The sequence below is a fragment of the Ranitomeya variabilis genome, chromosome 2, assembly GCF_051348905.1.
Source record: "Ranitomeya variabilis isolate aRanVar5 chromosome 2, aRanVar5.hap1, whole genome shotgun sequence".
Classification (NCBI taxonomy): domain Eukaryota; kingdom Metazoa; phylum Chordata; class Amphibia; order Anura; family Dendrobatidae; genus Ranitomeya; species Ranitomeya variabilis.
In genome coordinates, this window is record NC_135233.1 from 427,467,293 (window position 1) to 427,482,156 (window position 14,864).

The 14,864-nt window shown below is 46.8% G+C and overlaps 1 protein-coding gene across 3 annotated transcripts in view; it reads right to left on the reverse strand.

Moving 5' to 3' along the window:
• LARGE2 (LARGE xylosyl- and glucuronyltransferase 2) overlaps positions 1-14,864 on the reverse strand; it is a 42,053-nt gene that overhangs the window by 975 nt on the left and 26,214 nt on the right. For all 3 annotated transcript variants that reach the window (XM_077286913.1, XM_077286914.1, XM_077286911.1), the window contains 13 exons: positions 12,300-12,482; positions 11,348-11,544; positions 9,176-9,258; positions 8,708-8,831; positions 7,955-8,126; positions 7,769-7,873; positions 7,563-7,675; positions 7,357-7,482; positions 5,490-5,636; positions 4,614-4,768; positions 4,265-4,543; positions 2,382-2,528; positions 1,175-1,370 (listed from right to left, as the gene is read on the reverse strand). In XM_077286913.1, the coding sequence (XP_077143028.1) occupies positions 1,175-1,370; positions 2,382-2,528; positions 4,265-4,543; positions 4,614-4,768; positions 5,490-5,636; positions 7,357-7,482; positions 7,563-7,675; positions 7,769-7,873; positions 7,955-8,126; positions 8,708-8,831; positions 9,176-9,258; positions 11,348-11,544; positions 12,300-12,399 (1,944 nt within the window). In that variant the 5' untranslated portion in view covers positions 12,400-12,482. The remainder of the gene's footprint in view (positions 1-1,174; positions 1,371-2,381; positions 2,529-4,264; positions 4,544-4,613; positions 4,769-5,489; positions 5,637-7,356; positions 7,483-7,562; positions 7,676-7,768; positions 7,874-7,954; positions 8,127-8,707; positions 8,832-9,175; positions 9,259-11,347; positions 11,545-12,299; positions 12,483-14,864) is intronic.

Consider the following 14,864-nt stretch of genomic DNA (forward strand, 5'->3'; position numbering starts at 1 on the left):
CATCCAGTGTGGAGATTACAGTGAAGGGGCCATCATACAGGGTTGGAGCCATTAAACAGTTTGGTGGCTATTAAGGGGTCAGTATACTGTGTGGGTGGTACTATACAGCGAGGGGTCATTATACTGTGTAAAGGGGGGAGACTCTGCACATTATTCAATGTAAAGTGGGCACTTATTGTTATAGGGGAACTCGGGTTACTGTGACTGTCAAAGGGGCACACACAGGGCATTATTACCTTCTAAGTTTCTAGTGGGCAAAATGTGGGCACTGTTTTCTAGAGCACTTGCACCCAGAATTACTATATTATAGAGAGGTGCTTTAGAATTGAGGGCACAGAGAACCACACAGCAGGGGCAGTAATATGGTCACATACGGCAGCAGCGGCTCAGTATCGGGGTATCAGGTACAGTAATAGGGTCACATACGGCACCAGAGGCTCAGTATTGGGTTATCAGGTGCATTAATAGGGACACATACTGCAGCAGAGGCTCAGTATTGGGTTATCAGGTGCATTAATAGGGACACATACTGCAGCAGAGGCTCAGTATTGGGTTATCAGGTGCAGTAATAGGGACACATACCTCAATACCGAGCCGCTGCTGCCGTATATGTCCCTATTACTGCACCTGATACCTCAATACCGAGCCGCTGCTGCCGTATATGTCCCTATTACTGCACCTGATACCCCAATACCGAGCCGCTGCTGCTGTAATCAGCAGGATGAGGAGTTTGTGCAGGTTGGGAATAGATGGTGATGGGGCTGGAATATGAGAAGTGAAACGTGTCTTTGTTGTATTCTCTGCAGACGAGTTGTAGCTGGAAGAAGTTGTCATGTCGGTCTGGGCCAGATGGAAAAGTGAACGATTCCATCAGAAAGCATGTCAGTGGTAAGTCACCATGTGCTGTAATCACTTAATGTTCTGTAGTACTGGTATTTACCTGACCATATGGCAGAAATATGAGTGTAAGGTTTTTGTATAGAGATTATTTTTAGCAACAGTGTGGTCATCTGCTGAGGTTTACACACCCACACACGACCAATGTTGTGCACAAACGTCTTGATGAGCAAGAGCCTAAGACTGTTGACTTTTTTAGTGGATGAAGGAGAACAATTTGGACTTTGGCTGTAGCCCCCATAATTTCTATGTACACCCCTAGTATAAGTGTCCGTACCTTGGCATCCAGCTCCATAATATGAGACACTTTGTTCCAGCCAAAGCCCAGGAAACGCTGATCATATTCGGGACAATCTCGTCGAACAACCAGGTAGGGTTCAAAGTTTGGTGCCCAATCCACACGGTATGAAGTAGTCGCGGTTCTCCACTTGGCATAGTTAGTTGGCGCGTGTCCTTTCTCCCACACGTGGTATCTAAAAACAATGAATGTAACAATTTACAGAAATATGATCGCCCCAATACAGGTGAGACATCAGTCTATTACTGGATTAAAAAAAACCCCAAAAACCTAAAGAAATGAACTGGTATACAAAATGGCGCGCATGTAAGTGCATATTCACACTGGCCACTGAACAGAAAAACCAAAGACAAACACTATAAGTAAATAAACGGAAATAGTGCATGAAAATAATTTAGGGTTCTCAGCATTATGATACAAAATATGCAAATGCCATCAAGCCACTTCACGGTGACCCTAATTGGGACAGTCCTAACTAATATTAAAACCTTACTGTTTGTCAAGTGACATGCTTGTGGATAAGGGCTGAGAAGGAGTGAGCCCAGCCAGTGGACACAGCCATGGGGAACCACAACAATATAATGTCCAGCTCAAATGAAAGGCAGCCACACCTTTATATGCACTACATTACTGATCCTGAGTTACATCCTGTATTATACTCCAGAGCTGCACTCACTATTCTGCTGGTGCAGTCACTGTGCACAAAGGATGTAACTCGGGATCAGTAATGTATGTACACAGTAACTGCACCAGCAGAATAGTAAGTGCATCTCTGGGGTTTAATACATTACTGATCCTGAGTTACATCCTTTGTGCACAGTGACTGCACCAGCAGAATAGTGAGTGCAGCTCTGGAGTATAATACAGGATGTAACTCAGGATCAGTAATGTATGTACACAGTGACTGCACCAGCAGAATAGTGAGCGCAGTTCTGGAGTATAATACTGGATGTAACTCAGGATCAGTAATGTAATGTATGTACACAGTGATTGCACACGCAGAATAGTGAGTGCAGCTCTGGGGTTTAATACATTACTGATCCTGAGTTATATCCTGTATTATACTCCAGAGCTGCACTCACTATTCTGCTGGTGCAGTCACTGTGTACATACATTAATGATCCTGTAAATTAAGCTTGTTTTCAGAAACCCCCAACAACCAAGCTCCGCACCTATAACGTCTTACCGGAAGGTGTAGAGCGCCCCCATATCCAGCATGGAGAGCAGCTCAGCTTTGGATTTAGGGAAGGACAGACGGTAACGGAGAGTTTCAAACGCTGGGACTATGAGAGCTTTCTGAGTGTCGGCCATATCTTCCTGAATTATGGATTTCCTAAGAACAAGCAGAATAATATTGCTGTGAAGACAGAAGACAACGCATCGGTCAGCGCCTATGTGCCGGCATGTCCTGTAGATGGATGCCTTCTTGTACTGGGGGCACATGAATGCAGATCGCACTCTGCCACGTGCAGTAAATTTTAGCTCTGACTTGTATCCACAAGTTATAACCGCATAGAAACCTCTGCAGCTGCACGACGCCTGTTCTATGCACTAGAAATATTTTTCACTAATGTTTGGGGGATTCTATAAATATTAGTGAAATGTCTTTTTATTATGGTTTTCTTTTTACTGTTCATTTTTCACAATCTGCTGTAAACTTCCAGGTCGTGCGGATAGTTTTTATATTTTCATGTAACCACTTTGTATTTCTTTGGGATTTATACTTATTATATAAGACGTATGTGTATTTCATACAGTGTCTGGGGGGGACACTGCTACAATAATAGAAGTCACTAGAGGAGTTGATCTGATATACCCAGCACACACCTGACCATCGTGCGGGTCCAATAAAAGGCTCGGCTTTACTGCCTAGCTCTCAATGCTGCAATATAGAAGACAGAAACGGCGATAAACCGCGTCTGCCTTCTCATTGGGATCCTCACATGACCCGGATACCCAACCAGTTACTTATACATTGTCAGAGCATTAAAGCTGGCGGGTGGTCAGGAAAGGCTAAAAAGGGTTGTACCATTAGGACACCCCAATATTAAGCTGTATGGGAGACTTCATGCCCCTAATGAGCAGCAGCTCTCGCTGTGTTGGACTAGAGCCATGAAGGGCCACCCATCTGAGACGGTCGACTTTCTAAGGATTCCTCCTCCAGCATAAATCGAGGATCCCGGGAAATGAACTCATAGCAGTAGTGATGAGCGAGTGTGCTCGTTACTCGAGTTTTCCGAGCATGCTCGGATGTTCTCCGAGTATCTTGGGCGTGCTCGTAGATTGTGTTTGTGTCTCTGCAGCTGCATAATTTGCGGGTGTTAGACAACCTGAACACATGCAGGGATTGCGTGTTTGTTAGCAAATCATGCAGCTGTGGCGACACAAACAATCTACGAGCACGCCCAAGATACTTGGAGATCACCCGAGCATGCTCGGAAAACTTGAGTAACGAGCACACGCGCTCATCACTACATAGCAGTCATCTGATTTTTGCATGTCACTCATGTTTAAAGAGGTTGTCTACAATAGGACCACCCCTTTAAAAAATAATAGAAAGTTATTTTACAAGACACATGTAAGGCTACGTTCACATATGCGTTGTTGGGCGTTGCGTTGGCAACGCATGCAAAAACGCATTGTTTTGTGACGCATGCGTCCATTTTTGGTTTGATTTTGGACGCAAAAAAAATGCAACATGTAGCGTCCTGTGCGCCCTGACGCTTGCGCCAAAAATGACGCATGCGTCACAAAACGCAAGACAACGCATGTCCATGCGCCCCCATGTTAAATATAGGGGAGCATGACGCATGTGTCGCCGAACCTGCGCCCGACGCAACGCAAATGGGAACGTAGCCTTAGGCATCACGATTGGGTAAGTTCGAAATGTGTTTTGTTTGGGGTCTGGCCACCCTAGATGCAGATATGGGAGATGTGAAAATTCTATGCTTGTGCCCTTGGCTGCTTCTGTATCCCCAGAACGATGAATGGGGGCAGCAGTGTGGCCACATTGTAGGGGTGATGGTGGTCCCTGATCGGACCCCACGATCACACTCATCCGTCACTAACCTCAGGCTTTCGTACAGTCCATACATGGGCAGGAAGTCGATGTCAGACAAGAACACGTATGGCGTCTGTGCATTCCTCAGGGCCACGTTTCGGAGGAGGTTCACGGGGTAGAGCTGCCCTTCCTTGTAGACTACGTGGTAGCCAATATTGGTCCGAGACTGCAAAACCTCAGAGGCTTGAGCATAACGTAAGAACTGCTGCGCTTCTGCGTCCGACAGGTACAGCGCCAGGCTGACCGGACCTTCCCAGTGTCTGCAGATCAACTCCAGCATCTGCAGCCTGGAAAACACCAACACTTAGCGCTCCGCCTGCACCACCAGGTCTGGGCACCGCAGGGACCCACACTCACCGATCCATAGACAGCTGGGCCACCAGTGTCACATCCGTGGGGTCCTCTGGCAAGGTTTGGTGGGGGAGAAAGGTGAGGTGAACGCGGTGGGACGCAAGACGTTCCCTGCGGAAATCATAGCAAATGTCTTCCTCATCCAGCTGGTCCAAGGCCTCCTGTGAGCAATGTAAAAAGATCATATGACAGAGCAGGGGGCAGATGTAGCAGAGCCGAGTGTGTCATTAGGCACAACTCATTGTAAGAGCAAGACGAGGCCCAGAACAAAGGGAATCCTTTGTATAAGAGAAAAATGCTCCAATTTTCCAATATATATTGTATATCAATTTCTCATGGTTTTCAATATCTCTGCTTGGGGTCATCAAGTTGTAACCTTTTTTGTTCGCTCCCACTGGCGATGATCACAACGGGGTGCGGCTCGTAGAATTATCAGTCCCTCATCGATGCCATCGTCACATGACCAGGACAGATCTGTATCCACTGCAAGGAAGCAATGATGGTTCCCAGTGGATGACAGCAAGCAGAGATCTTCAACATCATGAGTTTCTCAAGTTTTGCTGTGCTAGAAGTAAGTATACATCACAGTATTCATTGTGACGTGATACAAGTGCACGGGAAAGTGATGTCAGCCCTCCGAATGTCGCCCACGGTGCTTGGCCCAAATATCAAGTTCCCTGTAATGTTCCCGTGGTGCACAATGCCAACTAATCTGTCCACAGCCTCCAGGAGAAGCCATAAACTATGCGGGAGTGAGGGGCAAGTGATCAGAGAGTGGGGACCACCCGCTCCACCTGTACGACCACCGCCTCCACCTGCACGACCACCGCCTCCACCCGCCTATACCTGCATGACCTCCACCTGTACGACCACCGTCCTCACCTCCTGCTCTTTGTCGCTGGGGCAGCCAATCAGCTCTCTGCGCAGGAGGCTGCCGTCGTACTCCAGGAACGTGAGATACAGGGTCCGGAACAATTCCACATGTTTGTTCTTGACGCGGAGTTTATGAGGGGAATTCCAGTGAATCACCTGCAGGTGGGAGGGAGATGTCACGTGAAGAGCGTCTACTGAATGCCCACGGCCAGTGTAACCCTCCGGCACACAAGCACGATTACTCAAGCACTTAACTTTATAACAAAAAAAACCTCCTGTACAAAATTCCTTTAATTTGGCACTTGATAATCCAGAAAATCTGATACTCTGGCTGAATCGGATTGGAAATTCTTAATCACATGCATTTCTTTAATCCGGCACAAAAATGGCGACGCCAGACTAAAGGAATCTGAATGTATGTTACAAAAGAGATGGAATATGCCGTTGTAGGGGGCCACTGCTTCCCCTTGTGGGGGCCATTAGCAGACTTATGGAGACTTCTAGACTGGCAGTGCTCCCTGGGAAAAACTATGCAAATTATTTCCCCTCCTCGATGAAGAAAGCTGGATAGCGCCATCTACAGGAGGCAGATGTCTCATAAACCAATGTCTGGGCCTTTAATGAGCCGTGCACTACGACCTGAGTATTTGCACAAACCAGAGTCGCCTCTGAATGGAAGAGACCTCTGTTTCGGGGGTTCGTGCCCCCCATCAGTGCAGACCAGGGTCGGATTGGCAGGTTATAGAGGACACTGTTGTCATGGTCAGAGAATGCTCCCAGGGAAAAAAGGTATGTAAATGAGCTCTCCCCCAGGTGTAAGACAGCGACTCTAGTGCCCCCACAGAAGTCTAATATCCCTTTAAATCACAGCTCCTGCTTCTCAGACTTGTCCATTGTTATGAAGGGCCGCATATATGTGGATACAGTGTCCGGTCGGCCTTGGGAACCCAGCGACTCACTTATCTCTCCAGCACAAACCTCTGCTGTATCACAGGCGTGAAATAAGCGCTTCCTCCATCCACACGTCTGGGGATTAAAGATGCTTTTTGTTTATTCTTTCTTTAGTAAAGTCAGATTTACCTTAACTTGCTCTGGATTATCCCATGAAGTGGAGGTGCCATTTTTCCTTAAACCTCGTGTATTAATCAGTTTTCAATATCTCTGCTTGGTGTCACCAAGTCCTGATCATTTGACGGATACAAGGTACAGACTGTATAACGAGCCATACCGGTGGTGTCCCCAACACATGGACCAGGACAGGGGATAAGTATGGAGGGGTCCTACTTAGTGACAGCAAGCAGAGATCTTGGAAAACATGAAGAATTGATACAGATAGTACATTGCAAAATGAAAACTAACAATCTTCCAAACCAATAACTTCATGTGCTGAAAATGTAATATAAAAAAAGCAAAAAATTGTTTTTTTTCTTGGGGTAAGTCATACTTGCAAACTCTTCAGGAACGTCTGAGGGTCTCCTGGAGAAAGGCGAGACTTCTCTAAGATTTCTAGTGACATCTAGGCGATTCAGTGATGGCCGCTGGGGCTGGTGTCTGCCCCTTGTGCCTGCGTGCGGGAACATTTACCCTCTACTGTGCCACCAGAGATCATGAACTACAAATGGCATCATGACAGCGAGTAGAGAAGGGGCGAGGACACTGTCCATGGTATAACCCCCTGTGGTCATTTCCAAAAAGTAGGAACGATCCCTCAGATTATCATCTGACCTGTGTGAACTTGGCCTAAACTGCACATTTGGTGAATGGGGGGCTAAAGTCATATCTGCATAAACACGGTGCCAAAAGCCACCAGAAGGGGGAGCCGGCTTCACACAGATTCTAATGTAATGTGGGGGGCATGAGGCTGCGGGGGTCTCACCTTCAGATCAGCCAGCTCACTGTAGCATTGCTCGGAGCGTGTGTGGTCTGACAGTTGCACGTTCCAGTAACAGGGGAGCTCGTAGACCAGGGATGGGGCGCTCTTTATAACAGCATTGAATATATCCTAAATGGGAAGAGACAAATATCACCATCCGTTGGCATAAGAGACGCACGACGTCTTGCAAACCCCCCGCGGGGTCTCACCTGGTCCGCAAGGGAAGTGCTCAGCATGCTCATTAATTCCCTCTCGGCTGTCAGACGCCATGTCTCCTCCCAGCCAATCTGACGCAGTTTGTCCAGAAGGAGCAAGATGACCCCTGGAGGGAAGAAGGTCACCAATCAGGCACCATATTGGATGATGGGGATGTAGTCGCTCACCCAGTGTCTCCGTTCAGCCAGGATTAGGTTACCTGTATTGAATCCGCGTCCTAATGCCGGCCAAGGCTTATGGTTCTTCCACAGGTTGCCCAGGTACCAGTCGCTCTGATTCTCCACCAGGCCCAGAACCTGCTCGCCTGAAACGAGAACAGGTGTAAAGTCCGCTGGGAAGATGGACGCTCACGTAGACGCAGCGCGGCGGACCCGGCCCAGGTTACCTGTGAACTTCCTGAATATAGACCAGAGTTCCGCTATGTCCGTGGCGAATGTTATGTCGGTGTCCAGGACTATGACCTTTGACAGGTCGGAGGGCAGCGCCTTGGTCAGCGTGAGCTTCATCAGGCCATAAATTCCAGAGTAATGTTTGTTCGGGATCCATGAAACTTCAGGCTGTGGAAAGAAAGTCACAACGTGAGACCAAATCACCAGGAAGACAAACGAGGAGTTGCACCAAAATACCATTATGGACTCACTATTTACCAGAGGGTCACAATACGATGAAGATGGCGAGGAATATTAATGTTAGATTGTAGGAATTTATATTTTAGGCAACCGCTTACGATACAATTGCAGGCAAGTAACTCATCCAGAGGAAGAAGCAGTTCCTCCGGTGCGACCCGAGGTGGCTCTACAGACAGTTTCTGTCCTCACTGAGGAGAGCCAGTATGCTTTTCCCCAGATGGCATTTCTCTAAAGACCACCACATCCCCCTGTGAAACTCCTTAGATGCCACAATCCTCTCTGACTGGGGTATCTGAGCAGTTAAAACGTCCAGGATCAGAGTACGGCCACGTTCACACACTCAGTACTTGTAGCCAAAACCAGGAGAGGAACAATCAGAGGAGAAGTAAAATAGAAAGATTGACTCTTGCTCTGAGTGTTGGAAACGCTCCTGGTTGTGGCATAAAATACTGATGTGTGAACACAGACTAACTCAGATCCCGGCCGCTGCCGACGGCACAGTTACTTACCTTCAGGTCGCTGGCATTATAGAAGTTGATCCGCAGGGATGGGACCATCCAGGTTTTGAATAAATTGCCTAAAATGCGTTGGGCGACAGAATCTGTGATCAAATGGAAATGAAGCGGGTTTCGTCTATAGAAAAAAAAATAAAAAGTATCTCAGGTCAGAAGGTAAAAGCCACAAACTGATAACCACAAGGAAGTTCCTTAGTCGGATGGAGAATGGAGAAACAAGTGTGAAGAAGAGACGAATCCGTACAATGGCAGTCGCAGTGACACAGGGGGCGACTATATGGGCTTGTCAGCTAATCAGGCCTCAAGGTGCTGGAATTAAAGAGATCTGAAAACCATAAAATAATCAAAGACCACCAAATCCAGACCCTCCCCATGTATCATACACTGGCCCCCCAGGTCCGACGCTACATAACATGCATCAGTCTGACGGCACCTTTACTGCTACACAAATGTGAAACCTACCTGTGAAACAGAATCGACTTCACCAAGGTCACGACGTCTCGGCTACTGTTATGTCCAGCACAAACAATGGCCACGTGAATGAGCTACGAGAAAGTAACAGATACATGAGGAACTAACGAGGGACCGCCGCAGATAGATAATTCCCACCACAGTCCAGTAGAGCGATCACCACGGAGTGCGCCGGGCCTCAGCCATTCCTGGGGATCAGTTGGAGGTGTAAGATCTATTTTTAAAGGGGTCGTCCAGGACTGGTCTATTGAGATTGTTATATCAGATGGGTAAGGGTCCGACACTCGGCCCCTCTACCGCTCAGCAGTTATCAGACCGATTCTGAACCACAGGCCATCAATATGAAATCCGGGACAATATGTGGCCGGACTTCTCAGCACAGTGAATATCATTCTCTCCATCTTTTCCTACTTCAACGTAGTAAGAAAAGTTAAAAATAAGGATGAGGAACACATGAGCGATGAACTACAGGAAAAGCCAACAATAACTGATAATATAGCTGTGTATGCAGAGAGGGAAAGATTACATTATGGCTTCTTGTAGCAGCCACTAGAGGGAGCCTCAGCTCTAGTGTATGTGGACAGCTTGTCAGCTCCCTCTAGTGGTGACTGCAGGAAGCACGATGTAATTAATTAGCTCCATTAAAGGGCCACTGTCACCCCCTCCAGCCGTTATAAACTAAAAGAGCCACCGTGTGCAGCAGTAATGCTGCAGTCTAACAAGGTGGCTCTTAGTTTTTGATTCAGTTATTCCCTCAATAAAGCATTTTAAAGTTTGTACAAAATAACCTGTCCTCAGACCTGGAGGCGGTCCGAAGCTTCCTCGGTGAATCTCCCAACGGCCGTCACTCTTCTCTTCTGGGGATGTGGTCGCCGCCCCCTTCGCGCTGTTTCTTCTTAAATCCGGCGCCTGCGCTGTGCGTGCCTGCCTGGGACAGGCGCAGTCTTCATTGTCCGTCATAGGTCAGATGCAGGGTGCCTGACTGCGCCTGTGCGGGCAGTGCGGCCACCCTGTTGCTGAATCCCCGCCCCGCACTGTGTTATTCATTGTGCACAGTGCGGGGCTGGGGTTCCTGGGCATGCGCACTGCGCTGTTCAGACGCTCCCCCAGCTCAGACGCTCCCCCAGCTCCCCCGCCTTCCAGCGTTGTTATTTGCGGCTGCTTCATTCCAAACGCTGGCAAGGAAACCTGTATATTCCGGCAACGCTGGAAGGCGGGGGAGCGTCTGAACAGCGCAGTGCGCATGCCCAGGAACCCCAGCCCCGCACTGTGCATAATGAATAACACAGTGCGGGGCGGGGATTCAGCAACAGGGTGGCCGCACTGCCCGCACAGGCGCAGTCAGGCACCCTGCATCTGACCTATGACGGACAATGAAGACTGCGCCTGTCCCAGGCAGGCACGCACAGCGCAGGCGCCGGATTTAAGAAGAAACAGCGCTCAGGGGGCGGCGACCACATCCCCAGAAGAGAAGAGTGACGGCCGTTGGGAGATTCACCGAGGAAGTTTCGGACCGCCTCCAGGTCTGAGGACAGGTTATTTTGTACAAATTTTAAAACGCTTTATTGAGGGAATAACTGAATCAAAAACTAAAAGAGCCACCTTGTTAGACTGCAGCATTACTGCTGCACAAGGTGGCTCTTTTAGTTTATAACGGCTGGAGGGGGTGACAGTGGCCCTTTAATAATCTGATCTGTGATCACTTTCTGATAGTCTAGGAATTTTCACGTTTCTATTGAAATAAGCATGGACGCGCAGCTTATCTGAACATGTCTGAGCTACCGCCACTCTATGGTGGGCTTAAAGGGGTATACTACCCATAGATCTTTATAGCATATTAATCTCTAGTAAACTGACAGCAGGTGGAGCATGCACACCGCAGAGCACGCACACCGCACTACTATGGGCAGACAGGAAGCGCTTTTCTTTTTTACTATATACACGAGACCCTTATTACAGTACAACTCCCAGAATGACCAAGCATGCAGGGAGTTGTAGTGCTGCAGGTTGCCGATCTCTGCCATATAAAGAATACACGTCCAGTAAATAACATCCCGTGCTGACGAGCCTCCTCACTAAGGAATGTGTCAATATTTTTGCCCGGATGGTGAGAAGTGCAGCAGACAGATAAGGTGCCGGAGGCGGCACCTCTGGGTCACTCACCTCACATTTCTCAGTCAGACTCCTCTGGGAACAGCGACTACTGTTGTCTCCCGCCAGGTCCTCGCTCCGGAGTTCTCCCAGCTGAAGCCGCAGCCGCTGATTCTCCTCCTCAGCTTCCAGCAGTTTCATCTCCAGATCTTGCATGGAAGGTGCTCTGGGTGGAAGCTGTGGAGTTAAGACCCCCTGAGATGGTCCATCTAAAGGAAGGGGCAGGAAATATGACAGATCCGTGAAGTAAGTACACACATCTGATGGGCGATCCATGGTGGAGTACGGCCGAGCGTGAGAAAAACATGGAAAATCAGCCCCGCTGAAGTGAATGGGGCCGAGCTGCAATAACATACACAACCTAAAGAAAGCCGCCATATTTGTAATACTGGTCAAACCCTTTTAGGCAATGAGGAGAATGGAATAAGTAATAACAAGACTCTGCAGGAAGAAAGGATCAGCCATGTTGGTACCGATCTGTCTTTCTCCCAACGTCTGTGATCTGAGGAAAATCGGGAGACGACCAGGTACAGTAGGCGGAGGGGCGAGTGTGCCGAAATCAGTAAGGAGGAAAGGAAGGATGAAAAGAAAAGGAAAAGAAACACATCCTGTGTCCTCCACTGACGGATAGTAAGGAAGGAATGATAGATAATAAATAGATAATAGATGAGAGATAGATTGTGAGCCTTCGCGGGCAGGGTCCTCTCTCCTCCTGTACCAGTTGTGACTTGTATGGTTTAAGATTATTGTACTTGTTTTATTATGTACACCCCTCCTCACATGTAAAGCGCCATGGAATAAATGGCACTATAACAATAAATAATAATAGATAAGATAGACAGATAATAGACAGATAGATAATAGATGATAGATAATAGATAGCTATTAGATAAGATAATAAATAAATAGATAGATAATAGATATATGATAGATATAATAGATAGCTAATAGATGTACCACTCACATCCCGCGTCGCCCACAGACAGATACAACCAAGTGACGACGGACAGCAGGCACAGGGCAGCGCCCAGGAGTTTGGCTTTACTGCGACATGGGCACAACATGGTTCCCAGCAGACAAGTCTTCGGCGCCTCCAGGAACCGTCAGGTGGGGAAATCCAAAATCACCGCCGGCAACATCCTAGAATCTGCAAATAAGAAAAGTAGAGAAGTTTCCGGATCACGTTACACTGTGAGCTAATTATGAACGACCCCCTGGACAGGAGCAAACAGAGCAGACCGGCGCGGGTTAATTATTAAACCAGGAATCACGCAATCGGGTGTGAAAGGCAAACGGCAGAATGTGGCCCCGATGGGATCATCCATAACCTACAACTGAGCGGACACCGTCTATGGAGTGTGAGCAATCTTCTCCAGTCACAACCAAAGCAGCTTTCAAAATCCTCCTGATTGCAGCAACACGGCTTTACAGGACGGTTCAACCACATACCAGTCACCGAGCTCCTGTAATTTTCAGCTTTGGGTGTGAATGGAGAAGACGATGATGTATTCACAGACAGCAGGATTTTACTGTGCGAAGATGGAGGTGTCCGCTAATAACACATTGCTGACTCCGCTAATAACACATCGCTGACCGCCGCACCGCGACCTCCGACCTGGCCGGGAGATCTCATTATCGGCCTGAACGGCTGCATAGAAGGGGAGCTGGTGACCATCGCTCTTCTGGATTAGGATCAAAGCCGTCCAAAAAAATAACTCTGAAGATTTAGTGATTATCTGCACTGATGATTCCATTCCCCAAATTCCCAGACATCTGTGTGATGGGAAAAGGGAGACAGAAAATGAAGCCAATGGGCCCAGAGTGCGAGGAATGAGCCCAGCGACGTCCGGCGGCTGCATGGAGAGTGGATGGCGCACCCCCGGCCACCGCCCTACGGGGCATTTACCATATACCCACCAACGTGACCATATTTGTACTAAAGCCCCCACAAATCCTCCATTAGGTTTACTGCAAGATAAAAACATTTACACTTTATTCTGTGGGTCAGTGGCAATCCTGATATATTGATGGAGATTTTTTAGGTTTTACGACTTTAAAAAAAAAAAGTTAAATAATTCAGAATTTCTAAGTATTTTTGTATTTTATTTTTTTCGCCACAACTGTGATGATTTTTCTTGTAGGCTGCGCAGTTATTATTGTTATTACCGTCTTAAGGCACAGAAAACTTTGTTTTAATTTTTTTATTCCATTTTTTTTATTTTTTTTATTTATTTTTTTTGGAAGACAAGGTCATTAAGAAATGGTAATTTTATATTTTCTATTATGTTTGCGGGATAAATAATGTGATGTTCTAATAGTTCATATTTTACTGGTGTGGTGATGAACAATATGTTATTTTTAAAACATTTCTATTTTGTAGTGGTTTATTTTTTGTTTGTACGCTTATACAATGCTCCGCTACGCAGCCCCGTCTACCACCTGCGCAGTCCCCGCCTACCACCTGTGCAGCCCTGCCTTACACCTGCGCAGCCCCGCCTACCACCCAAACTGACCCGCCTACTACCTGCGCAGCCCCGCCTACTACCTCTTAACGAGAACCTGTCACCAGTTTTTGCTCTTATTTTATTCCCGCTGCTCCACAGAGTAGTTTTTATTTAATACTCCGTATGGTTCCAGGGAAGGGGGCCTTATTATTTAGTGCTCATTTTTACTGTCTTTATCCAGTGGGCGATGCTCACAAGGTAATAATGCAGATCCACGCCCCCTTGGAAAAAAATTTCACTAAATAAAATCCCATATCTCAGGAACAATATAGCAGATTTAAAAGCAAAAAACCTCAGGGGAATTCAATAAGAGCAAAGTTTTACCACTTTTGACCTGGTGACAGATGCTCTTTACCTGCGCTGGGTATTTGGAGCTTTGTATCAGAAGAACGAACCATTACAGGGATATATTCAGAAATTAATTGGCCCAGGATTTTGGACCTGAAAACAACATTATGGGAAAAGGTGTGAAAGTCATTTTAAGATCTGCGATCACATAATGACGCCGTGTTTTATAGACGTCGACATTATCGTAACAAAGAAATAGAAAACTTACATCATAGAAAGGAAAAATATAATATGTGTATATATATATATATATATATATATATATATATATATATATATATATATATATATATATATATATATATATATATATATATATATATATATATATATATATATATCTCAAAATCACTGAAAAAAAAAATCCCCATAACTGAGGTCATTCCAGTTGATGACTTATTTCGCTGCGAACGAACAAAACAAAACACAAATTAGCAGGAAACTCTAGAAAGGAAGATGAGGAAATCCTTCACGCTCCCCCACGGGTCACTTTCTGGCCTTTGATTTGCTGGAATTTGTAATCTGATGTCGCCGTCATCGACCGGAACGACCAAGAAACTTTTCCCCAAAAGAGCTGAACCAAAACGTCATTGTGTATTATAAGAGGCGGCAGATGAAGCAGAGCCGAGCTTGTGGGATGTAGCAGAGGACTACAGAGAATGCGCACTTTTCTGATG